This window comes from Leptosomus discolor, unplaced genomic scaffold, assembly GCF_034619465.1.
Source record: "Leptosomus discolor isolate bLepDis1 unplaced genomic scaffold, bLepDis1.hap2 HAP2_SCAFFOLD_207, whole genome shotgun sequence".
Classification (NCBI taxonomy): Eukaryota; Metazoa; Chordata; class Aves; order Leptosomiformes; family Leptosomidae; genus Leptosomus; species Leptosomus discolor.
The window spans coordinates 1-19178 of record NW_028237800.1 but is presented as its reverse complement, the minus strand read 5'-3'; the positions used below and the strand labels follow the sequence as shown (position 1 = coordinate 19178).

The following is a 19178-nucleotide window of genomic DNA, read 5'->3' as shown; positions in this document are numbered from 1 at the left end:
CTCCCCACAACCCCCCCCCCCCCCCCCCCAGTGCCTTCCAGCCTGGCCCAGTATGATCCAGGTGTCCCAGTGCCTTCCCCCCCCCCCCCCCCCCCCGGGTCAATAAAGGCGTGGCTGCTCGATGACGTCATGGCTGGGCTCTAAGGGGTGGGGCTTAGTAGGGTGGGGTCAGACGGGGGCGGGGCCTGGCGGGACTTGTTCCCGTTTTGGATGCGTTAATGGGGTTTTACTGGTTTGTGGTGGTTTTGCTGGGGAGGAGAGTCGGCGGGGTCCCAGTACGACCCAGTTTGGTAGTAGGGGCGTCCCAGTATGACCCAGTTTGGCTCTGGAAGGTGCTAGGGGGTCCCAGTTTGGCCCTAGGGGGCTCCCAGTATGACCTAGTTTGGCACCGGGGGGGGAGGGTCCCTGTATGACCCAGTTTGGCTCCGGAGGGTGCCAGGGGGTCCCAGTTTGGCCCTAGGACATTCCCAGTACGACCCAGTTTGGTACCAGGGTGTCCCCAGTATGACCCAGTTTAGCTCTGGGGTGTTCCAGTGGGTCCCAGTTCGGCCCCAGCAAATCCCAATTTTTGACCCAGCGGGTCCCAGTTTGACCCAGCGGATCGCAGTTTGGCGCCTGGGGGCGGTCCCAGTGAGTCCCAGTTTCATCCCAGTTTGACCCAGCGGGTCCCAGTTCGGCCCCGGCACCCGAGACGGCGGCGGCGGCGCGTTGCGGAGCAACGCCTCGCCCCGCCCCTCCGCCCCGTCACTCAACGGCGCCGTCCAATCAGGCGGCGAGGAGGGGGCGGCGGCCGAGTCGGCCGCAAGGGGGCGGGGCTGGCGGGGAGGGGCGGGGCTCCCCCGGCCCGGAGGCCTGGGCCAATGGGGAGAGCGGAGGGGCGGGCGTCGGGGGCGGCCCCGGCCAATGAGCGCTCGGGAGACCCTGCAAGAGCGGGGCGGGCGACCCCGTGCGGCCCCTCAGAGCCGGGGCGGCGGCGGCGGCGGCGAAGATGGCGGCGGCGGACGGGGACGATTCGCTTTACCCTATCGCCGTCCTCATCGACGAGCTCCGCAACGAGGACGTGCAGGTACCGGTTACCGGATCCGGCTTCGCTCCCCGGGCCCGGTTACGGCCTCCGGGCCCGGCCGCCATCACCCGCCGCGGTCCCGGTTGCCACCGCTAATGGCGGCGGCCGCCGCTGCGCCGCCATGAAACGGCCGCTCTGATTGGTTGAGGCCTCCTCACCCCCCCCCTCAGGCGCGGGCTAATGGGGAGCGGCGTTACATGGCGGGGGGGGGGGGGGGGAGGTTGGGGGCGCCTCATCCCCCTCTCTGCCTCGCGCCGGGGGTTGGGATGAAAGCCGCGCTCTGATTGGGTGGCGTCCCCCCCCGTTCATTCTGTGAGAGAGCTCCTGATTGGTCCAAGGGGGGTTCAGGGGAATCGTGTCCGTGTCCCGCCCCCCCCCCCCCCCCCGCGGCGCCCCCTATCGGCGGGGCAGCGCGGCTCCCCTGGATTGCCCCCCCCCCCGCCTCGCGGCGGCCAATGGGAGCGAGACGGCGGGTCGGCGGCGGCCGCCATTGGGTGTCGCCCGGCGTGGGGCGGGGCCGGGGGGGGGTAGGGGTGCGGAGCCAATGGGGGAGCGTCTCTCTGCCGCGGCGGCGCTGCGGAGCCATGAGGCGAGGCTCCTGATTGGTTAAATCGGGTGGGGGGGGTGGGGGGGGGGTGGGTGTCTGCCCCGGAAGGGGTTTTATTTGCCCCTTGGGGGGGGGGGGTATTTGCCGCCGGGGCGGCCATTTTGTTCCCCAGGGGGTGACATTCCCCCCCGGGAGGGGCTTTACTTGCCCCTAATTGCCCCTAGAGGAGCCATTTTGCCCCCAGGGGGTGACATTCCCCCCCAGGAGGGGCTTTACTTGCCCCTGGGGGGGTTTAATTGCCCCCAGAGGGGCCATTTTGTCCCCCAGGGGGTGACATTCCCCCCCAGGAGGGGCTTTACTTGCCCCTAATTGCCCCTAGAGGAGCCATTTTGCCCCCCAGGGGGTGACATTCCCCCCCGGGAGGGGCTTTACTTGCCCCTGGGGGGGATTAATTGCCCCCAGAGGAGCCATTTTGCCCCCCAGGGGGTGACTTTCCCCCCCAGGAGGGGCTTTACTTGCCCCTGGGGGGGATTAATTGCCCCAGAGGAGCCATTTTGCCCCCAAGGGGGTGACATTCCCCCCCAGGAGGGGCTTTACTTGCCCCTGGGGGGGATTAATTGCCCCCAGAGGAGCCATTTTGCCCCCAAGGGGGTGACATTCCCCCCCCAGGAGGGGCTTTACTTGCCCCTGGGGGGGATTAATTGCCCCCAGAGGAGCCATTTTGCCCCCCAGGGGGTGAAATTCCCCCCCAAAAAGAGCCTTTATTTACCCAGAAAGACCATTATTTACCCCAGGGGGGGCTATTTTCCCCCCGGGGGGGGGTTGAGTTGCCCCTGGGGGGTTACCTCCTCCCCCTGGGGGGGTCCCCTTTTTGCCCCCGGGGGGGGGTAAATCCTCATTTATTAATTTTTTTTGGCCCCCCTCCAGCTCCGCCTCAACAGCATCAAGAAGCTCTCGACCATCGCCCTGGCCCTGGGGGTGGAGCGGACCCGCAGCGAGCTCCTCCCCTTCCTCACCGGTAACGGGGGGTCCCGGGGGGGTCCCGGGGGGGTCCCGGGGGGGGGGGGCAGGCTTCCCCCAATTCCTGGCTGGCGGTAGAAGGTCATGGGGGAGGGGAGGGGGCACAAATCCCCCCCTCCTTGCTCTTTCAACCCCCCCCCCCCCTTACACAGCGGGGATGGGGAGAGATTGGGGGGGGGGTGGGGGGGGTTTGGGGGCGGGGCTGGAGGGGATTGACAGCCCCGGGGAGGTGACGTAAGCGTGTGTGTCCCCCCCCCCCCCCGCCCCCCTCGGGTGGTCCCAGACACCATCTACGATGAGGACGAGGTGCTGCTGGCGCTGGCGGAGCAGCTCGGCACCTTCACCGCCCTGGTGGGGGGCCCCGAGTTCGTCCACTGCCTCCTGGTGAGGAGGGGGGGGTGGGTGTCCCCCCCAAACTCCTAAGGGGTGTCCCCCCCTGATTTCCTGGCGGGGGGAGGGGTGGGGGGTCCTCCTGAACCTCACCCCCGGAGTCCGCTGGAGGTCAACAGGAGGATGTTGGGGGGGCGTGGGGTTGGGTTGGGGGGGGTTGGGTTGGGTTGGGGGGGGTTGGGTGGACTTGGGAGGGGACTCTGGGGATCTGAGGGATATTTGGGGGGGCGTCAGGGGTTGGGGGTGCCCCCCAACATCCCCTAGAGACCCCCCCGGGGTGATCTCAGGGGGACGTTGGGTTGGGTTGGGTGGGGGTTGGGATGGGTTGGGGGGTTGGGTGGACTTGGGAGGGGACTCTGGGGACCTGAGGGATATTTGGGGGGGTGTCAGGGTTTGGGGGTGCCCCCCAGCATCCCCTGGAGACCCCCGGGGTGATCTCAGGAGGAGGTTGGGTTGGGTTGGGTGGGGGTTGGGTTGGGGGGGGTTGGGTTGGGTTGGGGGGGAGTTGGGTGGATTTGGGAGGGGACTCTGGGGACCTGAGGGATATTTGGGGGGGTGTCAGGGTGTGGGGGTGCCCCCCAACATCCCCTGGAGACCCCCCGGGGTGACCTCAGGGGGACGTTGGGTGCCGTGGTGGGACGTTGGGTGGGGGTTGGGTTGGGGTGGGGGGGGTTGGGTGGACTTGGGAGGGGACTCTGGGGACCTGAGGGATATTTGGGGGGGTGTCAGGGGTTGGGGGTGCCCCCCAGCATCCCCTAGAGACCCCCGGGGTGATCTCAGGAGGAGGTTGGGTGCCGTGGTGGGACGTTGGGTTGAGGTTGAGTTGAGGTTGGGTTGGGTGGGGGTTGGGTTGGGTGGGGGTTGGGTTGGGGGGGGTTGGGTTGGGTTGGGGGGGGGTTGGGTGGACTTGGGAGGGGACTCTGGGGACCTGAGGGATATTTGGGGGGGTGTCAGGGTGTGGGGGTGCCCCCCAGCATCCCCTGGAGACCCCCCGGGGTGATCTCAGGAGGAGGTTGGGTTGGGTTGGGTGGGGGTTGGGTTGGGTTGGGGGGGGTTGGGTGGACTTGGGAGGGGACCCTGGGGACCTGAGGGATATTTGGGGGGGTGTCAGGGGTTGGGGGTGCCCCCCAGCGTCCCCTGGAGACCCCCCCGGGGTGATCTTGGTGGGACGTTGGGTTGGGGGGGGGGCGTTGGGTTGGGTTGGGGGGGGTTGGGTGGACTTGGGAGGGGACCCTGGGGACCTGAGGGACCTTTGGGGGGGCGTCAGGGGTTGGGGGTGCCCCCCAGCGTCCCCCCCAGCCCCCAATGGTGACCTCAGGAGGAGGTTGGGTGGGACGTTGGGTGCCATGGTGGGACGTTGGGTTGGGTTGGGTGGGGGTTGGGTGGACTTGGGTTCCTTGGGAGGGGACACTGGGGACCTGAGGGACTTTTGGGGGGGTGTCAGGGGTTTGGGGGTGCCCCCCAGCATCCCCTGGAGACCCCCCGGGGTGACCTCAGGGGGACGTTGGGTGCCGTGGTGGGATGTTGGTTTGGGTTGGGGGGGGTTGGGTGGACTTGGGAGGGGACCCTGGGGACCTGAGGGATATTTGGGGGGGCGTCAGGGTTTGGGGGTGCCCCCCAGCATCCCCTGGAGGCCCCCGGGGTGATCTCGGTGGGACGTTGGGTTGGGGGGGGGCGTTGGGTTGGGTTGGGTGGGGGTTGGGTTGGGGGGGGTTGGGTGGACTTGGGAGGGGACCCTGGGGACCTGAGGGATATTTGGGGGGGGTGTCAGGGTTTGGGGGTGCCCCCCAGCGTCCCCTGGAGACCCCCCGGGGTGATCTCAGGGGGACGCTGGGTGCCGTGGTGGGACGTTGGGTTGGGGTTGGGTTGAGTTGGGTTGGGTTGGGTGGGGGTTGGGTGGGCTTGGGTTCCTTGGGAGGGGACACTGGGGACCTGAGGGACCTTTGGGGGGCGTCAGGGGTTTGGGGGTGCCCCCAGCGTCCCACTCAGCCCCCCATGGTGACCTCAGGGGGACGTTGGGTGCCGTGGTGGGACGTTGGTTGAGGTTGGGTTGAGTTGGGATGGGTTGGGTGGGGGTTGGGTGGGGGTTGGGTTGGCTTGGGTTCCTTGGGAGGGGACTCTGGGGAGCTGTGGACCTTTGGGGGGGCCTCAGGGTTCGGGGGTGCCCCCCAGCATCCCCTGGAGACCCCCCCGGGGTGACCTCCGAAGCACCTCCAGACCCTCAAGCCGCCCTTCCCTTCCTATGGGGGGGGGCCCCCCTTGGGACCCCCCCCCTCCCAGGGCCTTTCCAGTTAGGGGTGACCCCCTCTTCCCCCTCGCAGCCCCCCCTGGAGAGCCTGGCCACGGTGGAGGAGACGGTGGTGCGGGACAAGGCGGTGGAGTCGCTGCGGGCCGTGTCCCACGAGCACACCCCCCCGGACCTGGAGGGCCACTTTGTCCCCCTGGTGAAGCGCCTGGCGGGGGGCGACTGGTTCACCTCCCGCACCTCGGCCTGCGGCCTCTTCAGCGTCTGCTACCCCCGCGTCTCCAGCCCCGTCAAGGCCGAGCTGCGGCAGTAAGTCACCTCCCCGGGGGGCCTGGTGGCCCTCAGGCCATCTCTGGTGGCCCTTAAACCATCTCTGGTGGCCCCCATGGTGACGTCGGTGGGAGTCCGGTCCGGTTTGGGTTGGGTTTTTGGGTGGTGGGGAGCCCGGGAGTGTTCTCTGGTGGCTTCAAGCCATCCTGGTGGTCTCAAGCCATCCGAGGTGGCCCAAGTTGGTCCTGGTGGCCCTCAAACCATCTCTGGTGGTCCCCATGGTGATGTCGGTGGGAGTCCGGACCGGTTTGGGTTGGGTTTTTGGGTGGTGGGGAGCTCGGGGAGTGTTCTCTGGTGGCCTCAAGCCATCCTTGGTGGTCTCAAGCCATCCTAGGTGCCCCCAAGTTGGTCCTGGTGGCCCTCAAACCATCTCTGGTGGCCCTCAAACCATCTCTGGTGGGCCCCATGGTGATGTCGGTGGGAGTCCGGACCGGTTGGGTTGGGTTTTTGGGTGGTGGGGAGCCTGGGGGGTGTTCTCTGGTGGTCTCAAGCCATCCTTGGTGGTCTCAAGCCATCCTAGGTGGCCCCAAGTTGGTCCTGGTGGCCCTCAAACCATCTCTGGTGGTCCCCATGGTGATGTCGGTGGGAGTCCGGACCGGTTTGGGTTGGGGGTGTTGGGTTCTTGGGTTGGTTTTTGGGTGGTGGGAGCCCGGGGGGTGTTCTCTGGTGGCTTCAAGCCATCCTTGGTGGTCTCAAGCCATCTCTGGTGGCCCTCAGACCATCTCTGGTGGCCCTCAGACCATCTCTGGTGGCCCTCAGACCATCTCTGGTGGCCCCCATGGTGACATTGGTGGGAGTCCGGACCAGTTTGGGTTGGGGGTGTTGGGTTCTTGGGTTGTTTCTTGGTGGTGGGGAGCCCGGGGGTGTTCTCTGGTGTCCCCAGCCCATCCCTGGTGTCCCCAACCCAACCTTGGTGACCCCAACCCATCTTTCATGTCCGCCAAGCTGCTGTAGCTCATCGTAGGCTCTTCGTGTTGACCCCATGGGCCACTTTTGGCCTCATGGCCTGGTCCGGAAGACCCCATAGGATGTCCCCAAGCTGTCCCCAACCCATCTCTGGTGTCACCAACCCAACCTTGATGACCCCAACCCATCTTTCATGTCCCTCAAGCTGCTGTAGCTTATGGTAGGGTCTTCGTGTTGCCCCCATGGGCCATTTCTCTGGTCCAGAAGACCCCATAGGACGTCCCCAACCCAGCCTTGGTGTCCCCAACCCAGCCTTGGTGTCCCCAACCCATCCTTCACGTCCCTCAAGCTGCTGTAGCTCATGGTAGGGTCTTCATGTTGCCCCTATGGACCATTTCTCTGGTCCAGAAGACCGCATAGGACGTTCCCAAGGTGTCCCCAACCCACCCTTGGTGTCCCCAACCCACCCTTGGTGTCCCCAACCCACCCTTGGTGTCCCCAACCCACCCTTGGTGTCCCCAACCCACCCTTGATGACCCCAACCCATCCTTCGTGTCCCTCACGCCGCCGTAGCTCATTGTAGGGTCTTCGTGTTGCCCCCATGGGCCATTTCTCTGGTCCAGAAGACCCCATAGGACGTCCCCAAGGTGTCCCAACCCATCCCTGGTGTCCCCAACCCATCCCTGGTGACCCCAACCCATCCTTCGTGTCCCTCACGCCGCCGTAGCTCATGGTAGGGTCTTCATGTTGCCCCCATGGGCCATTTCTCTGGTCCAGAAGACCCCATAGGACGTCCCCAAGGTGTCCCCAACCCAACCTTGGTGTCCCCAACCCAACCTTGATGACCCCAACCCATCCTTCACGTCCTCAAGCTCCTCTAGCTCATCGTAGAGTCTTCGTGTTGCCCCCATGGGCCATTTCTCTGGTCCAGAAGACCCCATAGGACGTCCCCAACCCACCCTTGGTGACCCCAACCCATCCTTGGTGACCCCAACCCATCCTTCACGTCCTCAAGCTGCTGTAGCTCATGGTAGGGTCTTCGTGTTGCCCCATGGGCCATTTCTCTGGTCCAGAAGACCCCATAGGACGTCCCCAAGTGACCCCAACCCATCCTTCACGTCCCTCAAGCTGCTGTAGCTCATGGTAGGGTCTTCGTGTTGCCCCCATGGGCCATTTCTCTGGTCTAGAAGACCCCATAGGACGTCCCCAAGGTGTCCCCAACCCACCCTTGGTGTCCCCAACCCACCCTTGGTGTCCCCAACCCACCCTGGTGTCCCCAACCCACCCTTGGTGACCCCAACCCATCCTTCACATCCCTCAACCTGCTGTAGCTCATGGTAGGGTCTTCGTGTTGCCCCCATGGCCATTTCTCTGGTCCAGAAGACCCCATAGGACGTCCCCAAGGTGTCCCAACCCACCCTTGGTGTCCCCAACCCAACCTTGATGACCCCAACCCATCTTTCATATCCCTCAAGCTGCTGTAGCTTATGGTAGGGTCTTCATGTTGCCCCCATGGGCCATTTCTCTGGTCTAGAAGACCCCATAGGACGTCCCCAACCCACCCTTGGTGTCCCCAACCCACCCTTGGTGTCCCCAACCCACCCTTGGTGTCCCCAACCCACCCTTGGTGACCCCAACCCATCCTTCGTGTCCTTCACGCCGCCGTAGCTCATGGTAGGGTCTTCGTGTTGCCCCCATGGGCCGTTTCTCTGGTCCAGAAGACCCCATAGGACGTCCCCAAGGTGTCCCCAACCCATCCCTGGTGTCCCCAACCCACCCTTGGTGACCCCAACCCATCCTTCGTGTACCTCACGCCGACGTAGCTCATGGTAGGGTCTTCGTGTTGCCCCCATGGGCCATTTCTCTGGTCCAGAAGACCCCATAGGACGTCCCCAACCCACCCTTGGTGTCCCCAACCCAACCTTGATGACCCCAACCCATCCCTGGTGACCCCAACCCATCCTTCGTGTCCCTCACGCCGCCGTAGCTCATCGTAGGTCTTCGTGTTGCCCCCATGGGCCATTTCTTTGGTCCAGAAGACCCATAGGACGTCCCCAACCCAACCTTGGTGTCCCCAACCCATCCTTGGTGACCCCAACCCATCCTTCACGTCCCTCAAGCTCCTCTAGCTCATGGTAGGGTCTTCGTGTTGCCCCCATGGGCCATTTCTTTGGTCCAGAAGACCCCATAGGACGTCCCCAACCCATCCCTGGTGTCCCCAACCCATCCCTGGTGACCCCAACCCAACCTTGGTGACCCCAACCCATCCTTCACGTCCCTCAACCTGCTGTAGCTCATGGTAGGGTCTTCGTGTTGCCCCCATGGGCCATTTCTCTGGTCCAGAAGACCCCATAGGACGTCCCCAACCCATCCTTGGTGTCCCCAACCCATCCTTGGTGTCCCCAACCCATCCTTGGTGTCCCCAACCCATCCCTGGTGACCCCAACCCATCCTTCACGTCCCTCAAGCTCCTCTAGCTCATGGTAGGGTCTTCGTGTTGCCCCCATGGGCCATTTCTCTGGTCCAGAAGACCCCATAGGACGTCCCCAAGGTGTCCCCAACCCATCCCTGGTGTCCCCAACCCAACCTTGATGACCCCAACCCATCCCTGGTGACCCCAACCCATCCTTCGTGTCCCTCACGCCGCCGTAGCTCATGGTAGGGTCTTCATGTTGCCCCCATGGGCCATTTCTCTGGTCCAGAAGACCCCATAGGACGTCCCCAACCCACCCTTGGTGACCCCAACCCACCCTTGGTGACCCCAACCCATCCTTCACGTCCCTCAAGCTCCTCTAGCTCATGGTAGGGTCTTCATGTTGCCCCCATGGGCCATTTCTCTGGTCCAGAAGACCCCATAGGACGTCCCCAACCCAACCTTGGTGTCCCCCCCCCCCCTTCCCCCGTCCCCTTCCTCGTCCCCAGGTACTTCCGCAACCTCTGCTCCGACGACACCCCCATGGTGCGCCGCGCCGCCGCCTCCAAACTGGGCGAGTTCGCCAAGGTGCTGGAGCTGGAGCACGTCAAGAGCGAGATCATCCCCATGTTCTCCAACCTCGCCTCCGACGAGCAGGTCCGGGTCCCCCCGGGGGGGGGGGTGGTGGGGGTGGTCCCCCGGGGGTCCCCCTGTGTGTGTCCCCCCCCCCCCCCGACGCCGCTGTCCCCTCCCCACCCAGGACTCGGTGCGGCTGCTGGCGGTGGAGGCCTGCGTGAGCATCGCCCAGTTGCTGCCGCAGGAGGAGCTGGAGGGACTGGTGATGCCCACCCTGCGGCAGGCGGCCGAGGACAAGTCGTGGCGCGTGCGGTACATGGTGGCCGACAAGTTCACCGAGGTGGGGGGGGGCGTTTGGGGGAGGTTTGGGGGCGGTTTGGGGGCATGAGGGGACGTTTTGGGGGCGTTTGGGGGAGGTTTGGGGGCATTTGGGGGACGTTTTGGGGAGGTTTGGGGGCATTTGGGGGACTTTTGGGGGCGTTTAGGAGACGTTTGGGGGCATGAGGGGACGTTTGGGGACATTTAGGGGCATGAGGGGGCGTTTTGGGGAGGTTTGGGGGCGTTTGGGGGAGGTTTGGGGGAGGTTTGGGGGAGGTTTGGGGGAGGTTTGGGGGAGGTTTGGGGGAGGTTTGGGGGCGTTTGGGGGAGGTTTGGGGGCGTTTGGGGGAGGTTTGGGGGCGTTTGGGGGCGTTTGGGGGACGTTTGGGGACATTTGGGGGACGTTTGAGGGCACTTGGGGGACGTTTTGGGGAGGTTTGGGGGCATTTGGGGGACTTTTGGGGGCGTTGGGGGGCATTTGGGGTACGTTTGGGGGCGTTTAGGAGACGTTTGGGGGCGTTTAGGAGACGTTTGGGGGAGGTTTGGGGGCGTTGGGGGGAGGTTTGGGGGCGTTGGGGGGAGGTTTGGGGGCGTTGGGGGGAGGTTTGGGGACATTTGGGGGCATGAGGGGACGTTTGGAGGACGTTTTGGGGCATTTGGGGACATTTGGGGGAGGTTTGGGGACATTTGGGGGACATTTGGGGGCACAACAGGACATTTGGGGGCATGAGGGGACGTTTGGAGGACGTTTTGGGGCATTTGGGGACATTTGGGGGAGGTTTGGGGACATTTGGGGGACATTTGGGGGCACAACAGGACATTTGGGGGCGTGAGGGGACGTTTGGAGGACGTTTTGGGGCGTTTGGGGACATTTGGGGGAGGTTTGGGGGACGTTGAGGGGCATTTGGGGGCATTTGAGGGAGGTTTGGGGGACGTTGGGGGCATTTGGGGGCACTTGGGGGACGTTTGGGGGAGGTTTGGGGGCATTTGGGGGACGTTTGGGGACATTTGGGGGACGTTTGGGGACGTTTAGGAGACGTTTGGGGGCGTTTGGGGGCGTTTGGGGGCGTTTGGGGACATTTGGGGGACGTTTGGGGACATTTAGGGGCATGAGGGGACGTTTGGGGGCGTTTGGGGGGCGTTTGGGGGAGGTTTGGGGGCATGAGGGGACGTTTGGAGGACGTTTGGGGGCGTAGGGGGGCGTTTGGGGACGTTTAGGAGACTTTGGGGGCATGAGGGGACATTTGGGGGGCGTTTGGGGGCATTTGGGGGCACAACAGGACATTTGGGGGCACGAGGGGACGTTTGGAGGACGTTTCGGGGCGTTGGGGGGCATTTGGGGGGCGTTTGGGGACATTTAGGGGCACAAGGGGATATTTAGGGGCACGAGGGGACACTTGGGGGACATTTGGGGAGTGTTTGGGGACATTTGGGGACATTTAGGGGCACAAGAGGACATTTGGGGGGCGTTTGGGGGCACTTGGGGGGCGTTTGGGGGCACTTGGGGGGCGTTTGGGGGCACTTGGGGGGCGTTTGGGGGCACTTGGGGGGCGTTTGGGGGCACTTGGGGGGCGTTTGGGGGCACTTGGGGGGCGTTTGGGGGCACTTGGGGGGCGTTTGGGGGCACTTGGGAGCTGTTTGGGGACATTTAGGGACACTTGAGGGTTGTTTAGGGACACAAGGGGACATTTGGGGGACATTTATGGGCATGAAGAGATGTTTGGGGGATGTTTGGGGACATTTAGGGACATTTGGGGGACGTTGAGGGACACGAGGGGACATTTGGGGGACGTTGAGGGACATTTTAGGGACACAAGGGGCCATTTGGGGGACATGGGGGCCATTTGGGGGCCAATTATGGGCACGAGGGGACGTTTGGGGGACATTTGGGGACGTTGAGGGACACGAGGGGACATTTGGGGGACGTTTAGGGACACGAGGGGACATTTGGGGGACGTTTAGGGACACGAGGGGACATTTAGGGACATTTTAGGGACACAAAGGGACATTTGGGGGACATGGGGGCCATTTGGGGGCCAATTATGGGCACGAAGGGACGTTTGGGGGACGTTTGGGGACGTTGAGGGACACGAGGGGACATTTGGGGGACGTTGAGAGACATTTGGGGACGTTGAGGGACATTTGGGGACATTGAGGGACACAAGGGGACGTCGAGGGACACGAGGGGACATTTGGGGGACGTTGAGGGGCCTTTAGGTGATATCTGAGGGTATTTAGGGACATTTGGGGGGACATTTAGGGACTTTAGACGTTTAGGGACACGAGGGGACATTTGGGGGACGTTTAGGGACATTTGGGGACATTTAGGGACATTTTAAGGACACAAGGGGACATTTGGGGACATGGGGGCCATTTGGGGGCCAATTATGGGCACGAAGGGACGTTTGGGGGACGTTTGGGGACGTTGAGGGACACGAGGGGACATTTGGGGGACGTTGAGGGACACGAGGGGACGTCGAGGGACACGAGGGGGACATTTGGGGGACGTTGAGGGGCCTTTAGGTGATATCTGAGGGTATTTAGGGACATTTGGGGGGACATTTAGGGACTTTGGACGTTGAGGGACACGAGGGGACATTGGGGGGGACATGGAGGGGACATTTGGGGACACGAGACGTCGGGGAGATCTTTGGGGGACACGGGGGGGGGCGGGGGGGGGCCCTTTGGGACCTTCCCGGGGGCCATTTTGGCGGGGGGGGGGGGGGGGTTGGGGCCACCCGGGGGCCCCCTTGGCCGCGTTGTTTGGGGGGAGGGGACGTTTGGGGACATTTGGGGACACCGGCGGACCCCTGCCCTCCCCCCCCCCCCCCCAGCTCCAGCGCGCCGTCGGCCCCGAGATCACCAAGACCGACCTGGTGGGGGCCTTCCAGAGCCTGATGAAGGACTGCGAGGCCGAGGTGCGGGCGGCCGCCTCCCACAAGGTCAAAGGTCAGCCGGGGGACGTGTCCCCTCCCCCCCCCCCGGGTCATTGTCCCCACCCCTGGCTCCTCCCCGTGGCCCCAAAGAGGGTCCTGGTGGCTCCAGGAGGGTCTTGGTGGCCGTAGGTGGGGCCTTGGGGTCACCGTGGGCTTGGAGATGGGCGTCAAGGAGGGGTTAGGGGGGGTCCCGGTGTCCCCAAGGGTGTCCCAATGTCCCCAAGGGCCGTCCTGGTGTCCCCAAGGGCGTCCCTGTGTCCCCAAGGGCCATCCTGGTGGCCCCAAGGAGGGTCCTGGTGGCCCCAAGGAGGGTCTTGGTGGCCGTAGATGGGGCCTTGGGGTCACCGTGGGCTTGGAGATGGGCGTCAAGGGGGGGTTCGGGGGGGTCCTGGTGTCCCCAAGGGTGTCACAATGTCCCCAAGGGCCGTCCCGGTGTCCCCAAGGGTGTCCCCGTGGCCCCAAGGAGGGTCCTGGTGGCTCCAGGAGGGTCTTGGTGGCCGTAGATGGGGCCTTGGGGTCACCGTGGGCTTGGAGATGGGCGTCAAGGGGGGGTTCAGGGGGGTCCCGGTGTCCCCAAGGGCCATCCTGGTGTCCCCAAGGAGGGTCCTGGTGGCCCCAAGGAGGGTCCTGGTGGCCCCAAGGAGGGTCCTGGTGGCCCCAAGGAGGGTCCTGGTGGCCCCAAGCAGGGTCCTGGTGGCTCCAGGAGGGTCTTGGTGGCCGTAGGTGGGGCCTTGGGGTCACCGTGGGCTTGGAGATGGGCGTCAAGGGGGGGTTCTGGGGGATCCCGGTGTCCCCAAGGGTGTCACAATGTCCCCAAGGGCCGTCCCGGTGTCCCCAAGGGTGTCCCCGTGGCCCCAAGGAGGGTCCCGGTGGCCCCAAGGAGGGTCCCGGTGGCCCCAAGGAGGGTCTTGGTGGCCGTAGATGGGGCCTTGGGGTCACTGTGGGCTTGGAGATGGGCGTCAAGGGGGGGTTCGGGGGGGTCCTGGTGTCCCCAAGGGTGTCACAATGTCCCCAAGGGGCGTCCCGATGTCCCCAAGGGTGTCCCCGTGGCCCCAAGGAGGGTCCTGGTGGCCCCAAGGAGGGTCCTGGTGGCCCCAAGGAGGGTCCTGGTGGCCCCAAGGAGGGTCTTGGTGGCCGTAGGTGGGGCCTTGGGGTCACTGTGGGCTTGGAGATGGGCGTCAAGGAGGGGTTACGGGGGGTCCCGGTGTCCCCAAGGGCGTCCCAGTGTCCCCAAGGGCCATCCTGGTGTCCCCAAGGGTGTCCCAGTGTCCCCAAGGAGGGTCCTGGTGGCTCCAAGGAGGGTCTTGGTGTCCCCAGGAGCGTCTTGGTGGCCGTAGGTGGGGCCTTGGGGTCACCGTGGGCTTGGAGATGGGCGTCAAGGGGGGGTTTGGGGGGGTCCTGGTGTCCCCAAGGACGTCCCCGTGTCCCCAAGGGCCGTCCTGGTGTCCCCAAGGGCCGTCCCGGTGTCCCCAAGGGTGTCCCCGTGGCCCAAAGGAGGGTCCTGGTGGCTCCAGGAGGGTCCTGGTGTCCCCAAGGGTGTCCTCATGGCCCCAAGGAGGGTCCTGGTGGCTCCAGGAGGGTCCTGGTGGCTCCAGGAGGGTCTTGGTGGCCGTAGGTGGGGCCTTGGGGTCACCGTGGGCTTGGAGATGGGCGTCAAGGGGGGGTTCTGGGGGGATCCCGGTGTCCCCAAGGGTGTCCCAATGTCCCCAAGGGCCGTCCCGGTGTCCCCAAGGGTGTCCCCGTGGCCCCAAGGAGGGTCCTGGTGTCCCCAAGGAGGGTCTTGGTGGCTCCAGGAGGGTCTTGGTGGCCGTAGGTGGGGCCTTGGGGTCACCGTGGGCTTGGAGATGGGCGTCAAGGGGGGGTTTGGGGGGGTCCTGGTGTCCCCAAGGGTGTCCCAATGTCCCCAAGGGTGTCCCCGTGGCCCCAAGGAGGGTCCTGGTGGCTCCAGGAGGGTCTTGGTGGCCGTAGGTGGGGCCTTGGGGTCACCGTGGGCTTGGAGATGGGCGTCAAGGGGGGGTTCGGGGGGGTCCTGGTGTCCCCAAGGGCGTCCCAATGTCCCCAAGGGCCATCCCGGTGTCCCCAAGGGCGTCCCCGTGTCCCCAAGGGCCATCCTGGTGTCCCCAAGGATGTCCCCATGGCCCCAAGTAGGGTCCTGGTGGCCCCAAGGAGGGTCTTGGTGGCTCCAGGAGGGTCTTGGTGGCCGTAGGTGGGGCCTTGGGGTCACTGTGGGCTTGGAGATGGGCGTCAAGGGGGGGTTCGGGGGGGTCCTGGTGTCCCCAAGGCCCCTCCTGGTGTCCCTGTGGCCCCACCTGATGCCACCCTGTCCCCTGTCCCCCCCCTTGTCCCCAGAGTTCTGCGAGAACTTGTCACCCGACTGCCGGGAGGCCGTCATCATGGGCCAGATCCTGCCCTGCATCAAGGTAAGGGACACGGGGGGGACACCGCGGGGGTGGGGGGGGGGGGGTGGCGCGGGGACACGGGGTGGGGGGTGGGGGGGGCTTGCTTTGCGTCGCGGTGGGGACACCCCTGGGGACACCACGGGGACCTCCTGGGGTGGTGGGACATCATGGGGACACCCCTGGGGACCTTCTGGGGTGGTTGGGGTCACCCTGGGGCCACCCTGGGGACCTCCTGGGGTGGTGGGACATCCTGGGGACACCCCCGGGGACCTTCTGGGGTGGTTGGGGACACCCCTGGGGACCTTCTGGGGTGGTGGGACATCATGGGGACACCCCTGGGGACCTTCTGGGGTGGTTGGGGTCACCCTGGGGCCACCCTGGGGACCTCCTGGGGTGGTGGGACATCCTGGGGACACCCCCGGGGACCTTCTGGGGTGGTTGGGGACACCCCTGGGGACCTTCTGGGGTGGTGGGACATCATGGGGACACCCCTGGGGACCTTCTGGGGTGGTTGGGGTCACCCTGGGGCCACCCCTGGGGGCCTTTTGGGGTGGTTGGGGACACCCCTGGGGACCTTCTGGGGTGGCAGGACACCATGGGGACGCCCCTGGGGATGTTCTAGGTATGGTGGGACATCATGAGGACACCCTGGGGCCACCCCTGGGGGACCTCCTGGGGTGGTGGGACATCATGGGGACACCCCTGGGGACCTTCTAGGGATGGTGGGACTTCGTGGGGACACCCTGGGGCCACCCCTGGGGGACCTCCTGGGGTGGTGGGACATCGGGTGGACACCCTGGGGACCTCCTGGGGTGGTTGGGGACACCCTGGGGACCTCCTGGGGTGGTGGGACATCATGGGGACACCATGGGGACACCCCTTGGGACCTCCTGGGGTGGTTGGGGACACCCTAGGGACCTTCTAGGGGTGGTTGGGGACACCCTGGGGACCTTCTGGGGTGGTGGGACATCATGGGGACACCCCTGGGGACCTTCTGGGGGTGGTTGGGGACACCCTAGGGACCTTCTGGGGTGGTTGGGGACACCCTGGGGACCTTCTGGGGTGGTGGGACACCCTGGGGACACCCCTGGGACCTTCTGGGGGTGGTGGGACATCATAGGGACACCGTGGGGACCTTCTAGGGATGGTGGGACTTCGTGGGGACACCCTGGGGACACCTCTTGGGACCTCCTGGGGTGGTGGGACATCATGGGGACATCCCTGGGGACCTTCTAGGGTGGTGGGACATCCTGGGGACACCCCTGGGGACCTTCTGGGGGTGGTGGGACATCATAGGGACACCTTGGGGACCTTCTAGGGGTGGTTGGAGACACCCCTTGGGGACCTCCTGGGGTGGTGGGACATCATGGGGACACCATGGGGACCTTTCTGGGGTGGTTGGGGACACCCTAGGGACCTTCTAGGGGTGGTTGGGGACACCCTGGGGACCTTCTGGGGTGGTGGGACATCATGGGGACACCCCTGGGGACCTTCTGGGGTGGTTGGGGATACCTTGGGGACCTTCTAGGGGTGGTTGGGGACACCCTGGGGACCTTCTGGCGTGGTTGGGGACACCCTGGGACCTCCTGGGGTGGTGGGACACCCCTTGGGGACCTCCTGGGGTGGTGGGACATCATGGGGACACCCCTGGGGACCTCCTGGGGTGGTTGGGGACACCCCTGGGGACCTTCTGGGGTGGTGGGACACCCTGGGGACCTTCCTAGGGGTGGTTGGGGACACCTTGGGGACCTTCTAGGGGTGGTTGGGGACACCCTGGGGACCTCCTGGGGTGGTGGGACACCCCGGGGCCACCTCCTGGGGTGGCCGAGCATGGCGGGGCCCCCTGAGGGCCCCACCCCGGTTGTCCCCCGGGGTGTCCCCAGCGGTGTCACCGCCGGCGTCCCCAGGAGCTGGTGTCGGACGCCAACCAGCACGTGAAGTCGGCGCTGGCCTCGGTCATCATGGGGCTGTCCCCCATCCTGGGCAAGGACAACACGGTGGAGCACCTGCTGCCCCTCTTCCTGGCGCAGCTCAAGGACGAGGTGGGGACACCACGGGGACACCGCGGGGACAGCGCGGGGACAGCGCGGGGAGAGTTTGGGAGAGTTTGGGGAGAGTTTGGGGAGAGTTTGGGGAGAGTTTGGGGAGAGTTTGGGGAGAGTTTGGGAGAGTTTGGGGAGAGTTTGGGGAGAGTTTGGGGAGAGTTTGGGGAGAGTTTGGGGAGTTGGGGCATCTTGGGGACACCATAGGGACAGCTTGGGGACACCACGGGGACACCATGGGGAGAGTTTGGGGACACCACGGGGACACGTTGGGGACACCATGGGGACACCATGGGGAGAGTTTGGGGATATCACGGGGACACCACGGGGAGAGTTTGGGGAGAGTTTGGGGGCATCTTGGGGACGCCGCGGGGACACCATGGGGACACCATGGGGAGAGCTTGGGGAGAGCTTGGGGACACCACGGGGACACGTTGGGGAGAGTTTGGGGACACCACGGGGAGAGTTTGGGGACACCGCGGGGACACCACGGGGAGAGCTTGGGGACACCACGGGGAGAGCTTGGGGACACCACGGGGAGAGTTTGGGGACACTGCGGGGACACCACGGGGAGAGCTTGGGGACACCACGGGTACACGTTGGGGAGAGTTTGGGGGCATCTTGGGGACAGCACGGGGAGAGTTTGGGGGCATCTTGGGGACACCACGGGGAGAGTTTGGGGGCATCTTGAGGAGAGTTTGGGGACACCACAGGGACACATTGGGGACACCACGGGGACACGTTGGGGAGAGCTTGGGGACAATTTGGGGAGACTTTGGGGAGACCACGGGGACATGTTGGGGAGAGTTTGGGGGCACTTTGGGGGCGCCTTGGGGGGACTTTGGGGGGACCTTGGGGGCGCTTTGGGGGCGCTTTGGGGGCGCTTTGGGGGGACTTTGGGGGGACTTTGGGGGGACTTTGGGGGGACTTTGAGGGGACTTTGAGGGGACTTTGGGGGCATCTTGGGGACAATTTGGGAGCACGTTGGGGGCACGTTGGGGAGACTTTGGGGGCACCACGGGGACAGTTTGGGGGCACTTTGGGGGCACCACGGGGACAGTTTGGGGGCACCACGGGGAGATTTTGGGGAGACTTTGGGGACAAGTTGGGGAGAGTTTGGGGACACCACAGAGGCACTTTGGGGGCACCTTGGGGGCACGTTGGGGACACAATAGGGACGCTTTGGGGACATCTTGGGGACACCTTGGGGGGCCTTTGGGGGCGCCTTGGGGACACTTTAGGGACCCTTTGGGGACCCTTTGGGGGCACCTTGTCCCCCCCCAGTGCCCCCCCCATCCCCCCCCAACCTCCCCAGTGCCCCCATTACCCCCTGTCCCCCCCCCAGTGCCCCCATTACCCCCCTGTCCCCCCCCCCAGTGCCCCCCAGTGCCTCCCAGTGCCCCCATTACCCCCTTGTCCCCGCCCCCAGTGCCTCCCAGTGCCCCCATTACCCCCCCGTCCCCCCCCCCAGTGCCCCCAGTGCCTCCCAGTGCCCCCATTACCCCCTTGTCCCCGCCCCCAGTGCCCTCCTGTCCTCCCCAGTGCCCCCCAGTGCCTCCCAGTGCCCCCATTACCCCCCCGTTCCTGCCCCCAGTGCCCCCATTACCCCCTGTCCCCGCCCCCAGTGCCCTCCTGTCCCCCCCCAGTGCCCCCCAGTGCCTCCCAGTGCCCCCATTACCCCCCGTCCCCCCCCCCCAGTGCCCCCCAGTGCCTCCCAGTGCCCCCATTACCCCCTTGTCCCCGCCCCCAGTGCCCTCCTGTCCCTCCCCAGTGCCCCCCAGTGCCTCCCAGTGCCCCCATTACCCCCTTGTCCCCGCCCCCAGTGCCCTCCTGTCCCCCCCCAGTGCCTCCCAGTGCCCCCATTACCCCCCGTCCCCCCCCCCCAGTGCCCCCCAGTGCCTCCCAGTGCCCCCATTACCCCCCGTCCCCCCCCCCAGTGCCCCCCAGTGCCTCCCAGTGCCCCCATTACCCCCTTGTCCCCGCCCACAGA

General features: G+C 65.7%; 1 protein-coding gene across 1 annotated transcript; it reads left to right on the top strand.

The window, feature by feature from the left end:
• Window positions 1-978: 978 nt before the first annotated feature.
• Window positions 979-17188, top strand: PPP2R1A (protein phosphatase 2 scaffold subunit Aalpha; the record flags this gene model as incomplete). Its single annotated transcript, XM_086481060.1, has 9 exons — window positions 979-1066; window positions 2541-2631; window positions 2917-3017; window positions 5345-5577; window positions 9427-9574; window positions 9678-9833; window positions 12646-12760; window positions 15097-15167; window positions 17054-17188. Coding segments are annotated over exons 1-9 (1128 nt in total), but the record flags the coding sequence as incomplete, so codon positions are not given.
• Between the last annotated feature and the right edge of the window lie 1990 nt (window positions 17189-19178).